Consider the following 15,268-nt stretch of genomic DNA (forward strand, 5'->3'; position numbering starts at 1 on the left):
GACCAAAGAGTTTTAACGCTGCTTAACTGTAATGTCCAGGCTGAAGTGTGGAGATGTGTTGATAGGCTGTTGGTTTCCTGCAACTGGATTACAACTGGATCTAACAGTGGAGTTTGGATTAGGCAACTCCTTACTAATATAAATGGACTGACGCATAGGTTCGACAGTGGGAACCCAGAGAACAAATCTGTACTGTAGAAGTATTATTCTGTTTTGTCCCTATTTGCAAGGGAGGAGTGAATAACATTTATTTCCTTTGCCCTTTTGCTCAGGGAGGAGGGAATGTGGATTCATGTGCCAGCCTCTATTAGTGTGGATGAATGCTATGATGGCTGCTAAATGGATGGCTGTACCTATAGTGAGTTAATGTTCTATTGTAGTATCCCTTTGCCATTTAAATTAGCTGTTTAGTTGTGCTCCAGGATGTCTACTAGATCTCAGCCAGGCTCTTTATGTATGTACCGCTTGTGGAGGTGAGGCTTGACCAGGGCCTGTACATTGCTTTCCTTTGGCTTTGAAATACATGCAGTGCCTTCTCCTATGCTGCTAGGATAGACTGCATCGTTTCTTCCCACTTTAACAAGTTTTTATTATCCGTTTACTGGCATTAATAATCCTTGCTGGGCAATGGGCCCAGAAGGTGGTCATGTTTTACAAATTTACTTTTCCCTGTCCTGAAGAAGGGTTGTCTCTTGAGATAAGCCGATCTATGTAATGGTGTTTTTTTATGTACTACCTCTGATGCATGGCTCTAAAATGAGCTAGTGGGGTTTGTGGCAGTGCTGTGAAGCTATTGGTTCCCCTGGTTGTTTAGCCTCCATAAGAAAACCAGTCCTAGAAAGGAGGACTGTTAATCGTCATACAGGTCGGAAACACACTACGTGTGCAGAGGCAGCCTTTTTGACCACTCGAGTGATCATAAACCAAATAGAGGAGCATCTCACTAGTCTAGTGATCATAAACTGAAGACAGGAGTCTTTCACCAGTCCAGTGATCACAAACCAGAGAGGAGTCTCTCATCCGTCTAGTGATCATAAACCAACGAGAAGAGCCTTTCACCAGTCTAGTGATCATAAACCAGAGAGAGGTCTTTCACCATGTGGCTTTCACTAGTCTAGTGATCACAAAACAGAGTAGCTTTTCACCAGTCAACTGATCATAAACCAAAGAGATCAGCCTTTCACCAGTCTAGTTATCACAAACCCCTTGAAGGTCAGGAATACACCTTATGTTTAAAGCTAGCTCTTTCACTAGTTTAGTGATCACAGACCAAAGAGAGAACCTGTGAAGTTGAAAATACAGTTTCAAAGGCTGTAAGGAGCATCTGTGGACTCCGATGTTTTAGCCATATAAGTGCTGGGATGCCTGCAGGCTGTGATGATATCTGTGGGGGTGTTTACACAATACACTTCCTAGTTTGGAAACGGGCCAGCAGCCCCACTACAACCATCCCCTGTCTCCTTTTTAAGCCACAGCCTACCAGACAGTGCAGCTAAAGACATCTTGGGGACATTCAGAAAGCTGACCTAGGAATGCATTCTGCCCATTGCTTGCCACTGGGTTTGTAACTCACGTTTTCTTGCTTTCCATTTACTGCATTTGTTTTGTTTTAGGCTGGCTAGCTTGAGTTTGTACATTCCCTTGCCCAAACCTTTTTTCCAGTATCCTTCTGAGTGCTCCTTTTCTGTAAACAGGCTTGTAAATCCTGTTGTTATCTTGTCTCATTTGCTATGCATTCAAAGACAAGGTAAAATATCAGGCACTTTTCTTTCTCTGGCTTAAAATGAGAGGATCTATGTGACAATCTTGCTGGATACTGGGAGTATGAAAGAGTTTATTTTCTAGCACATGGCAACATTTACATTAAATGTGTAGGTATTTCAGAATATATCAGAATTAGGAGCACAAATAAAGCAAATTTTTTGGGTATTTCTGAAGCGTGCTGGAAACAAATACTTTAATATGATCAAAACAAATCCCACTAGCAATGTTCACACGTTTTCCTCTGTGCACTGTATAGTTTTATTAGTAAAACTGTATGTCTCCACAAATGTAATGGTCATTTCTGTTGAAAATGTGTTGTCTGTAATGGCACACCATGAATATTCTACGCAACTCCCCTCTACTCTGCACCCTACTTTGCATCACTGCACTTGACACCACTGCACGGCCCTGCACTCTGCACCACTCAACTCTACACCACTGCACTCTTTACCACTCTAGGCTGCATCAGTCTACTCAACACAACTCCACTCTACGCCACTGTACTCTCTGCCACTCTGCAACCCTGCACTCTATGCCAACACACTCTATGCGCCATGCACTTTACTCTGTAACACTCAACTCTGTGCCCCTGCACTCTACGCCAGTCCACTGTACAAGACTCTAATTTACTCTGCACTACTGCACCCTACACCACTTTACTCTAAGCCATTGCACTCTGGCACTACGCAACTACAGTGTACCCTGCACCTCTCCACTCCACGCCACTCCACTGTACTCTGAAACAATCTACTCTACGCCATTGCACTCTGTGTCACTGACCTCTACAGCACTATACTGTACTCTGCACCACTCTATGCTACTTCACTCTGCACCATTCTGCGCCACTGTACTCTGCCAATAAGCTCTACTCTGCGCCACTGCTCTCTGCATCACTCAATTCTACGCCACTTCACACCATTGTACACCTTCCTGCGCCACTCCACGCTCCGCCACTCCACACCACTGCACCCTACTGTGCACCGTTGCTGTCTCCCTTGTGTGTATTCCCCAGCCATCTCCCCTCCTCAATCCATGTTGATGTCTCTATTGTGTACTCCCTTCCCCACACACTGCAATCCTTGTTGCCCTCCCCCCAAGAACGCTTCCTGCCTCTGTCTAGCTTTCTGCCACTTTCGCCTCTCGAAATTTTGGTAGCTCACTCCACAGAGTGATGTTGCCTCATGCAGTCTAGTGAATGTATAAAACAATTAGGTACACTGTTCCGTGGGAACTCAATAGTGCCCTAGTAATTATCACAAGTCAACGAGGCACTTCTATAAGTAGAAGCAAGAGCACTCACACACCCCAATGGGTGTCATGCTTCAGGAGTAGACTCAAACCTACACAGGGAAGTGAATAGCTGGAGGTAGTGTGTTAAAATTGACTCTAGGCCCTAACGTAGATACGTTTATTGTCCCTAAAGGGTCTAGGTCAAGGTTAAAAACGAGGGGAGTGACCAAGGAGATAATTTTCCCTTACTCAACTGAGAGAAAAAATAGGGAAAGGAAATTTAGGGGGTCATTCTGACCCTGGCGGCCGGTGGCTGCCAGGGCCACCGACCACGGGAGCACCGCCAACAGGCTGGCGGTGCTCCCACGAGCATTCTGACCGCGGCGGTTCAGCCGCGGTCAGAAGCGGCAAGTCGCGGGCTCCCGCCGACTTACCGCTGCTCGGGGGAATCCTTCATGGCGGCGGAGCGCGCTCCGCCGCCATGAGAATTCTGACAGCCCCTACCGCCATCCTGTTCATGGCGGGAAACCCGCCATGAACAGGATGGCGGTAGGGGGTGCCACGGGGCCCCTGGGGGCCCCTGCCGTGCCCATGCCAATGGCATGGGCACGGCAGGGGGCCCCGTAAGAGGGCCCGCTAAGTATTTCAGTGTCTGCCTTGCAGACACTGAAATACGCGACGGGTGCAACTGCACCCGTCGCACCCCTGCAACTACGCCGGCTCAATGCTGAGCCGGCGTCCTCGTTGCAGGGGCATTTCCTCTGGGCCGGCGGGCGCTCTTTTGGAGAGCGCCCGCCGGCCCAGAGGAAATGTCTGAATGGCCGCCGCGGTCTTTTGACCGCGGTGCGGTCATTTGGCGGCGGTACTATGGCGGACGGCCTCCGCCGTCCGCCATAGTCTGAATCACCCCCTTAGTCCTTTAACCCTCAATGATGGTCGACGTGTTTCACGCCTATGTTGTCACCTAAGGATCAGTTGGCGTTTCTTCAGGACCAAAAGTAAACAAAGAAAATCCTAGACTTCACTTGGGAAACCTTAAGGGTGTTTATTTGTATAGAAATGTGAATAAAGGACTTACATAAAAATACTAGAAGCCCTAATTTGAGGTTGACCCTCCTATATTAAGGAAAGGGCCCCTTGGAAATGTGCAAGCGGTGGAACTACCACAAATATTTTTTGCGCGTGACCCATACTTTGTGACCTACCAAGGCGCCGCAAACCCGGGCACCTATGTTGAGGAGTTTTGTCACTGGTACAAATAAGCGTGTGCCATTGAACACAAGCGCATGTGCTCCGGATACCATGTTGATGCAGCCATACAACTTTGGAAAGCTGATGAGGGCACTTGAACTGCGTTTGTCGATAGGTGCCATTTTGCATTATTTGGTAATGGTGAGTAAGGTGCTTAGTTGTTTCTGGGGCTTATAGTAATTCAGGGTTTTCTTGTGGGTAGAAATGTTTATAGTAGATCCTGATTGCCTACATAGGCTGTTCTCTACAATTTGGAAGCGTGTCTAGCATGTGCTGGAGATAAGGACTCATGGTGCTCACTGTCTCTCAGGAATCTAGCAAAGAAGAAAGAGAATGGAGCAGATGAGTTAAAAAGTAAAACAAGCATGCAAAGGTTGATGTGGCCATCGGTAGGGAAGAGTGTTGAGGAAGATGTTTGTTGGAAGTAGTGGGTTTTGTACAAGACAGCCTGGTGGAATATTGCTGCATAATAAATGAAAGGCTTATTAGATGGCTATTTTGTAGGAGAGAATGCCTGTTTCAATGTTAGTGTCTTGGAGCAAACATTTTAAGCTTTTGCTAAGAGGGGCCTTTAGTGATAACAGTGACAAAACAAAAATGTTTGAATGTAATAATTAAAGTTCTTGATAGATTAATTATGTAATATCCGGTTGGACAACACAAGTTGAGTAGATCAGATTTTTCCTGCTGTTTACTCACTGCAGTGAATGTCTGAGATTAAACGACAGATCGCCTAAAAAGCACTTTGCATATCTTATTGTGCCACCAAAAGCACAGAACCCCCACTTTTTTCAACACAAAGTACACACACAGTACCAAGCCAGACCCCTTCGATATGTTTTAATCGGTCTCTTCCTTCAACAAATCTCGAACTGGAGGGAATCCCTTTATAATTCGACCTGCCTTCAGCAAGAATAATGGTCGATCATCTTGACGCCCGAAAAGCACTACAAGCCTGGCTCTTCTGATTTATAACTAATGTGTTATCAACATGACAGTTAGGTGGGAACCTGCTTTTGCAAAGCATCTCTTTTCTCACACTATTCCACAACATTTTGTGCTTGCAAGTGCTGTCATGTCACCGCACCTCACCAAACATCACCCATATAGATCATTCTGCACCCAGCACCTTTCCCAACCCTGCAGTCTGAAAAAGGCAAGCAGCATCCCAATGTAAGTCTGTGCTCTTCAAGACCTTGCCGTAGGAATGAGGTGCTAGATCAATATTAAAATTGTACGTAATGCACTGGGATGGATATAGCTCAGAAATTAACTGTACCACCTTTGTGGCATGACTGTGTTGGCAGAGGGGTGGTTTGGCATTTCAGGGTCTCATTGTGCCATAGGGCACAAGGGCAGTGCCTTCTTAGTGCAGATGGACTGTTGTATAGCTATTTTAGCCATGTTTTAGACATGTTGTTTTAAGCTAACTAGGCCTGCCGCTGTGCACTTTAACCCTGTTACATTTTATTCAGTACTGCTGTATTCTTCTCGCAATAGTCACATTTGCAGTGCTGTTTTATTTTCTTTATCTCATTGTACTTTCGCCTAGGAGAACATCACGTTCTTAGTAGGCCATTTATTTTCCTTTGTGCTTTCTCCAAGGCTACAGTCAGATAGGGTTGCCGACAAACGTGGTATGCTGTGTCTCCAGCATTCACAGAAAACACACACTCATACGTGAGGACTATTTCTTAGAATGTCAGCTGTTATATTATAAAAACACCCCTTTGTCCCAGACACGTTAGAAGGAAATTCCAGCAAGATGACCACCACTGTATGCTGAATGCTTTGCTGCAGCTACTTGCTTAGACGGCCGCACCCCAGATCCACATGGGGACGGTGTCTCTGTAGACTACAGGCTTCTTCCTCCAGGTATGAGAGATGATGTACCCCTAGAGGGGAAACCCGAAAAGCAGATTAGGCTTATTACACTGTGCTCAGGCATAGTGTAGGTAGGAGAATATATACATCACTCCTAGTGACAGTATGATAGGACTGTTCTTGTGTTTTATTCTGTTTGTCACCTACTTGTTTTTACTGTATTTTATCATCCTAGTTATTGCAATACATGCCTTTTTTATCTAAGATGTAGTTATTTCAATAAATCCTTATTGACCTATATTCTGCCTCTGTTGTCTTTGCCTGTATGAGACCCTTTGGTAACTGAGAGAAAGGGAAGGGATCTGATGGACCACGATTCCCCTGAGGAGTCTTTCTTGTCATACGCCTGGTTGCCACAATCATCTCGGCCAGAGATGAGGCGCTGCTAGTTAGCCGGAGAACCCAGATTAGGCCGACAGGCATCATGTGGTGCGGAAACATAGTTAGTACCCACAATACATGTGATCCTGTCTCCCAAATCCAGTAGCATCATTACCATATTGAGAACCTACGCAACAGGACAATTGCTGTGTGTAGCCAACATTAGATTTTGAAAAGTTCCTTCTAGAGAAATGATTTGCCGGTGTGCTGCTCACAGACACTTACTACAACTGTTAGCAGAGGAGACGGATGACCTTCAACTGACAATGGATTGGGTACAGGAATTCATTCTAACATCCTTTGAATACTGTGGCGGACCAGAAAAATAAAATATAGAATGAGTAAGGGTGATAGGTTGCTTTGGGATCGCTACGCTCGCCTTCTTGTCCCTGTTACACTGGCTACCAATGCATGGAGGTACTCTTTACTGTCCACTGCCTTCATTAAAGCCAATTATTGCCCCTTTCTACGTCTTTGCACCTTCAACTCTGTCTTGCTTGTGGTTCCCAAATTTAAGATTAATGGGCCAGGTGGGGCATACATTGTTGTTCTTGCCTCCAGGCCATTCCTTTCAGTTCAGCCTTATTAAGTTTCAACAAATCATTAAAATGTGTTTCTTCACATAGCTTTTTTTCTTCTGGTTATACGTGTCTCATGGACCCTGGAACCAAGCTGTAAACCAGCAATGAATGTGCACTAAAACAGGACTACTCGCATTAACACGGTGATGACTGGAAGAGGGTGGTGGAAGAATATGTTGAGGTTTTTGGGTCCATTTCGCACGTTGGAAACTGTTCCTTGTGTCGATATGCACAAGGATGTGTCTGGGATGGAAGGCCCATGAGAACAAAGCTCATAGATCTTCAGATGTGAGAAAAACTGCTAAGGTGGTTGATTATAGTAAGGGTGATCTAGTTCGGATAAGAGTTCTTGGAATGAAAAGAAGATATGACCGCTCTATTTGGACCCTGTGAGTGCAACACTTATATTAGATGGGGCAGTACAAGTGGTCGGTGAAGGATCCGGAATTTAACAGGAAGCCATAGTGCGGTCAGAGACTGAAAATGATGGTGGTGACGGTGCCGCAGTGCAAAGGAAGGCAAGTTTTAATACTTGTGGAATCATGGCGAAAGCCAGGGTATCTTAGGCACTTCATTTAGTTCACTTCTAACCTGTGCGGTGGCTGCGGTCCTCCAGGGCCATGTGCATCGGAAAGCCTGGATAGGTGGAGCATGGCAGTCGGCGTGTTTTCAGCTTCAAATTTTATTTGTGGATCAACAAATAATTCAAAAAAGCATTAAACAGCACGTTTTAGATATATGAGCTGGGTCATTCACCTCAGCTGTCTTCTGGACTAACTGGGTGCAATACATGTTCCTCTCTCCAGCCATACTTTTAAGTAGTCCTGTTTTATGAGCCCACATGATGGGTAACTCAAGGTAGATAATTCAGGTTGTATTATTTAAAATAACCTCCCTTCGTACAGTTTGTCTGTGATGGGAATAGGCTGATTAAGGTGAGAAGTGGATTTCTCTGCATTTTCATTCTCCTGGTTCCCACAGTCGTGCACCAACAAATGCAGGCCAGTCAATTTGAAGGTGCTCTGGAGCACTGTGATTGCCTCTAATGGCAGCCATTTTAAATAGAGTTTAAAAATAGCATGTGTACTACACTAGGGTTTTGAGACCAAGGGTACTGACCACCGACTGACATTATGTCCCTGTAGGCTGGAAGGGGCACAATCACCATGATTATGTCATATAGTCAAAATTTTGCTCAAACACTCAACTTTCACACATGGCCTTTTTTGCTCTCTTTCATTAATTGAAGTCGATGGTAGCAAACGTGATCTTCGATCCATGACAGCATAGGATTTCATACACCATTGGGGTACATTGTAGGCCATCCTTGCCCCATTATTTCTTCCCTATGCAGAGAGACTGAGCGGGTTTGGGCCTCGACAGAAGAAAGCAGATGCCTGTATCAGAAATAGGCTTATACAAATTGATAATTCAGAAAGAAACAAACCAGCACAGCAAAGACTCTGAGTACAAGGTTTACACCCTCCTACACAAAAATAGATGGTTACTGAATTAACAGAGAGAGCCTCAGTTTCCTTTTTAGGTCAAGCACGCAAGGGCTTTGACCTGTTGTAATTATTGTGGGCTTTTATCCACGTCCACCTCATGCCCATCACTTTCACTTGTTCGTAGACTTGCCTATCAAAAATCACTTGATGTCATTGGTAAATGCTTTACGTTTGTCCCGCCTTGAGTCTGTTTTTGTCACGCCTTGCAGACTGCTCCTGTTACATGGATTATTGCACAATTGCCAATATACTTTAGCGTAGGCAAACTATTTCTTTTGTCTCTCCCCTTTGTGCTGCATGGTAGCCATGGTGCATCGCAAACAGGCAAAACAGCTTGAACTCCATCGGCGGTATTGGTCGCTGGTCACGTTGTTCACAGTTACCTAATCAGTCATTTCTTGTGACTCTCCCCTTAAAGCGCTTGAATTTGGTGAATGCTTTACCTGAAACGGAAATCCTCAGTGAAAGCACCTCTCCCGGCACAGCAGGAGAGCCGATACTACAATAATGACTGCACTCTGGAAAACTCGATCCATAATGCTTTGCAGGGTATTACTTTTACAAAACATTTTTGCTCATAACTCCGCCTGTGGTGGTCCTAGGACAAAGGGACCATCACCGAAACGTTCACAAGAACGTGTTTTTTCTGGTTACAACATCTTTGGGTCCTAGGTTAGTGGGGACCCCAAAATAATAACCACTCCCACCATTCAGTGTCTGTTTAAGCGCTCTCATAGTTGGAACTTTTGTTTTACAGCTGGGAATAGCTTGTGTTTTATGGGCCTTCTTTGTAGTATCATTGCTATCGGCCTTCTACCCTTGAAAATACATAATACACTATGGGCCTGATTCTGACCCTGGCGGTAAATACCGCCAGGGCCGTGGTCCGCGGGAGCACCGCCAACAGGCTGGCGGTGCTCCTTTGGGCATTCTGACCGCGGCGGTGTACCGCCGACTTTCCGCTGCCCAGGGGAATCCTCCATGGCGGCGCAGCTTGCTGCGCCGCCATGGGGATTCCGACCGCCATCCTGTTCCTGGCGGTATGGGGTGTCGTGGGGCCCCTGCAGTGCCCATGCCAATGGCATGGGCACTGCAGGGGCCCCCGTAAGAGGGCCCCACTTAGAATTTCAGTGTCTGCTTAGCAGACACTGAAATTCGCGACGGGTGCTACTGCACCCGTCGCACCCCTTCCACTCCGCCGGCTCCATTCGGAGCCGGCTTCCTCGTGGAAGGGTGTTTCCCGCTGGGCTGGTGGGCGGCCTTTTGGCGGTCGCCCGCCAGCCCAGTGGGAAACCCAGAATGACCGCCGCGGTCTTTTGACCGCGGTACGGTCTTCTGGCGGTTCCCGCTTGGCGGGCGGCGGGCCGTATGTTCTCTAGGGGCTAAATATGTGGTTACACTTCATTATGTATTGCAACTTTCTTTTTGTGTGGTTATGCCCTCCAGGGACTAACTAAACAGTTACATGACAATGTTTCTTATAAATGTTGTTTTCATTCTGGTGTCCTCTAAGAGCTGTTCTAAGCATTACAGTCATATCAACATAATAAAATATTTGTGGCACAGAAACTTGTCCCATAATGCTTTCCAGGACATTAGTTTTGTAAAATATTTTTGCTCATAGCTCAGCCTGTGGCCGTCCTAGGATAATGGGACCATCTTCAAAACATTAACCACAGTATGTGGGTATATTTATAAAGCGCATTCCGGCTCACAAAGAGCATCGAAACGCTAGCATAGGTAAAAACGACACTGAACTCGTTAGGAAACCCCCAACCCGCAGAAGGAAAAACAAAGATCAGTTAGGAAAGAGCCATGTTTTAATCATCTTCCTGAAACGTAAATAACTAGTTACTGCCCTAATGTTTAGAGGGTGGAGCTCCTGCACATGGCTGCAGCTACAATGAAGGCTTTATCACCCCTCTTCTCTCTATTAGTCCGGGGAACCGGAATATTGTAGGCTGAAGATGATCTAAGATGTCTCTTTGGTTTGTACCAACTTAATTTAGCGGACAAGTATTTTGAACCTTGGCCATGCACTGCTTTATAAGACAAGCAAAGAGATTTAAAAATAATCCGTTGAGCCACCGGAAGCCAGTGTAATTGTTTAAGACTACTTCTGACTGACGTCCAACGAGAGAGATTGAGAACAGCTCTGGCGGCTGAATTCTGAATCAGCTGCACCCTGTTAAGGAGGCCTTTATCTAAATTAAGAAACAAGGCATTACAATAGTCCACTTTAGACACTACCAGAGCTAAAGTGGCCGCAACCCTCCATTTATACAGAAGAAAAGGAAAAACTTTCCTTAGCATTTTAATCAACCACAAACATGTTTTAACCGTGTGGTTTACCTGATATTTGAAGGACAGTTGATCATCAAACCTAATACCCAGGTTTTTGCTAACATTGGTAGAGATAGGAAGGGAGCCACAATCTGATGGCCACCAGCACGGATTCCAATGTTTAACACCAGCTTCAAAACAAAGAATTTCAGTCTTGGAAGCATTCAATTTCAGCCAGTTGGACCCCATCCAGTTACTGACCTCTTTCATACAGTGGTTAAAGCGGTCCGCTCTAACCACTCTTTCTCTCTACATCATCTCTGGGTCCCCACACTATGTAGCGGGGACTCCAAAATAATAACCCCTACCACCATCCATTATCTTTTTAAGCTTTCTCATGGCTGGAACTTTTGTTTGATAGCTGGGAGAAGTTATGTTTGATAGTCCTTGTTTGTAATATCTTTGCAATAGTCCTGCTATCCTTGAAAATGTATAATTCACTATCCCCGCTAAATATATGGTTATACTGCGTTACTTTTTCCCATTCTTTTTTTCACGTGGTAATGCTCTTTAAGGGCAAACTGTATTTTTATTGTGGTGTCCTCTAGAGGCTGTTCTGAGCATTGCAGACTACATACTATAATATTCGCTGCACGAAAACTCGCCCCATAATGCTTTGCAGGGCATTTTATTTGCTCATAGCTCAGCCTGTGGTGGTCCTATGACAATGGGATCACCTTCAAAATGCTCTTTCTGTCTACATCATCTCTGGGTCCCCACACTAGGTTAGTGGAGACCCCAAATTCAGTCTCTTTTAAGCTTTCTCATGGTCAAAAGTTTTGTTTTACAGCTGTGAGAAATTTTGTTTTAAAGGCCTTGCTTGTAATATCATTGCAGTAGGCCTGCTAACCCTAAAAACGCCCTCCAGGGGCTACATATATGGTAACACTGCATTACTTTCTTTTGTTTTTTTCATGGGTTTATGCCCTCTAGGGGCTAACAATATGGTTACATGACCATGTATCTTACAAATTATATTTTTGTTATGGTGCCCTCTAGGGGCTGTTTTGAGCACTACAGTCTCCTGCCAACAGTTTATTTCTGATAAAGGTTTATATGATAGTTGTATATGTTTTAATAATCTCCCATCATTACAATCATGACAACAATTCAGGCCAACTTAACATCCGTATTACACTATGACTGTTTGAAAACACTTGAAATGTTTGGGTGACCCTTCTAGTTTATTTCTTCTCTGTGGCTATATTAGTCTTTTTTGGGGCAATAGTGTTAGCCAGCCAGCTACACTGATTCTGGGGTGGTGAAAGGGGTATACTATTGGAATTATCGCTGCACATTTAAATAAGGATGCTAAATGACAACATTTTATTTTTTGCTGCAGATAGCGGAAGAAAGTAATTGGAAGTGCTTTAGTTATATGCAGGGCCACTGGATTTATATGGCAGGAAAAGATGAAATTATGGGGCAGGGCTGACCATTTTATGTGGCAAGAAACGTCCAGTTATGAATTTACAATGCCAATGGCTCTAACTTAAGCAAATGCGAGACCTGTTGCATTGCAAATGTTTGTTTCCCTTAGAAGTGGTTTCTGTGCTTCTGTAGGGTATAGGGTGTTTAACAACCCGCTGAGCCTCACTGTTCTGTCGCAGTTTGTCCTAGCTAGTTACCAAAAGGCGGGCCCATGTGCCAAGAAAGAGCTAAATCTTCTTAAATATATGTAACTGACTTCAAAGAGAACACGGCTTCTAGGGATAGAGAGACCTACTGGGGAACCTATTGAAGAGACCATGGTATTCAGGGATAATTGTGCCGAGATGGAGAGAGGGAGAGACTGTGTGAGAGAGAGAGAGACTGTGTGAGAGAGACTGAGACTGAGCGAGACTGAGTGAGACTGAGACTGAGCAAGAGAGAGAGAGAGAGAGAGAGAGAGAGAGAGAGAGAGAGAGACTGAGCGAGCGAGAGAGAGAGAGACTGAGACTCTGTCTTTAAGAGACAATGCCTATGAGCATAGCTAGGCATTTATAGAAAAAGGACCTGTAGGTAGGTTTTAGTGGTAACCTATAGAGAGTGGAATGCTTTATGGGTAGAACATACATTAAGGCACAGATGGCTGTATGAGGAAAGTTGTACCGTAAGGCCTTATGAGGACAGACGCACTTTAAGGGTCAGAGGGACATGTGATACACAATGGTAATCAAGTTTAACCCTTGAAGTCATGGTGCAAGGATGACCTGTTCAGTTACCTTTGCTCTCTTTTCTGCTCACAAGGCATATACCACAAGGAGCTACTCCCTGTCTTCCTGGTGTTTGGAGATTAACTACATTTTTTTTTTTCCAGTATCGCATCATGAAGAGTTCCAGACTGGATTTACCCACAATGCCCTAGAGTGCTACGTTGTGTCAGAGGAGCACAAATGCTATGGAATTCAGACAGAGCAGCACCAGCTTTTCCTGCTCTACAAGCCGGACGTCCCAACCTTTGGCTTGCGCAGTACAGCCACCAAGACCCTGCAGCTCTTCACCAAGGATTCTTTGTTCTAAGTCATGAGGTGGGGGAGGGGCAGAACATATGGGAGCCTCCCTTTGGCTGCCCCATTAATATAAGCCCATTGCAGGACTGTTCATGAGCAGCATTAGAGCCAGTGCTCATTTGGGCATGCGCAGCAAGATCCACTGCAGGAAACTGTTGTGATAGTAAACAAATGCACAACAAAATGTGTGTTGGCCCAGAGAAGCCTGCATGATGCAGAAGAGAAACTCACCTGTGACCCCAGTTGAGGCAAAAACCATGGATCCTTGATCTTTCGGTCTGCTAGGTGGACCTGAAGGGATTGGGTAGGTCTCTACACTGATCTGCAGTATGATTCTCCGAACTTACTATGATCCCTCTCGAGGAGAGCTGCATAGTTCACTGAAGTCCATCAACCACATTGTCGCAATGTTTCCAGGGCCCTCTATGGTGCTGGATGGTCCCTTTTATCAAAGATGAGTAAACAGCACAATTCCAGTCCTTTGAGTGCAGCCAGGAGACGTCACGTCACAGCGCAGCGCACAGGTTCAGCGTGTCCCATAAATCTTCCTATTATATCCTATAAGAACATTTATAAAAGGCTTACCACAAAACGGTTGTCAGCCTGAAGCATCCCTAAGCACCTTCTGACATGTCATTCAGGGTAAGAATGTCCACATAGCTCTGCACACTTTACATAATACTTGCATGGAGGAGAAGGACCTCTGTGTTCACCTAATATGTCAAGTAACACATGCCCAGGGACTTCTTCTCTGTTGATATCTGATGTATTGTAGGTTTTGATACTGGTTTCTGTACTGTGTTTCTCTGATAGTGGCCTCATCCCACTTTAAAAAGTTGAATAAAACATGTTTTCAAAGGTTTTGCTTGCATTTTCCCTCCCTCCCCAGGAAGACAAGGGATGCTAACTAAGCATTCAGAGGCAGTGTGTGTCCTCCTCAGAGTCTGAATACCAATTCTCAGTGGCTGAGTGTTTTCCTCATTGCAAGAGTGAAGTCCAACCACTGAAGGTCTGCGTGTCTTCCACTGATTGAGGATTATTATCCCCCCTCCTCCCCCCCCAACCCCCGCTACCCCCTCAGTCCGAGTATGACGATTACTAATCCAAGTGCTGCATATCCTCATGGTGTATTCATGTTTGTATATCCATTGACTACGCATCATATCACTAAGAGTGTAGTGATGAAGCACCCGAGTGTCCTCAGTGTGTACATGATTGATCACTCAAGTAGTAAGCACCACATTACTGACTGTGTATTGACCAAGCACCCAAGGCCGCGTGGAGTCGCAGCTCACACCTGATTGAACACTCGGGCACTAAGCATCGCTTTGTTAGGAGTGTAGGGACAGTGCATACATGACTGAACATCCAGGGATTTAGGCATCGCTTTACTAGTAGTGTGGGGATCCAGGACCCAAGGACTGGGTGTCCTCGCAGTGTATTCATGATTGAACATCCATGGGTTTAAGCATCGCGTTACTAAGAGTGTAGTGATCCGGGACCCAAGGACTGAGGCCCATATTTATACTTTTTTAGTGCGGCATTTGCGTCATTTTTTTACGCAAAAGCGGCGCAAACTTACAAAATATAATTGTATTTTGTAAGTGTGCATCGCTTTTGTGTCAAAAAATGGCACAAATAAGACGCTAAAGAAGTATAAATATGGGCCTGAGTGTCTCTGCAGTGTATTCATGATTGAACATTCATGGGTTTAGGCATCGCTTTACTAAGAGTGTAGTAATCCGGGACCCAAGGACTGAGTGTCCCCGCGTTGTATTCACGATCGAACATCCATGGATTTAGGCATCATTTACTAAGAGTGTAGTGATCCGGG

At 45.2% G+C, this 15,268-nt stretch overlaps 1 protein-coding gene across 1 annotated transcript in view; it reads left to right on the forward strand.

The window, feature by feature from the left end:
• FUZ (fuzzy planar cell polarity protein) overlaps nt 1-14,296 on the forward strand; it is a 161,180-nt gene extending 146,884 nt beyond the window's left edge. The window contains exon 11 of the mRNA XM_069200951.1: nt 13,242-14,296. Coding sequence (XP_069057052.1) covers nt 13,242-13,444 — 203 coding nt within the window. The 3' untranslated portion in view covers nt 13,445-14,296. The remainder of the gene's footprint in view (nt 1-13,241) is intronic.
• Nucleotides 14,297-15,268: the final 972 nt, after the last annotated feature.

The sequence above is a fragment of the Pleurodeles waltl genome, chromosome 7, assembly GCF_031143425.1.
Source record: "Pleurodeles waltl isolate 20211129_DDA chromosome 7, aPleWal1.hap1.20221129, whole genome shotgun sequence".
Taxonomy (NCBI): domain Eukaryota; kingdom Metazoa; phylum Chordata; class Amphibia; order Caudata; family Salamandridae; genus Pleurodeles; species Pleurodeles waltl.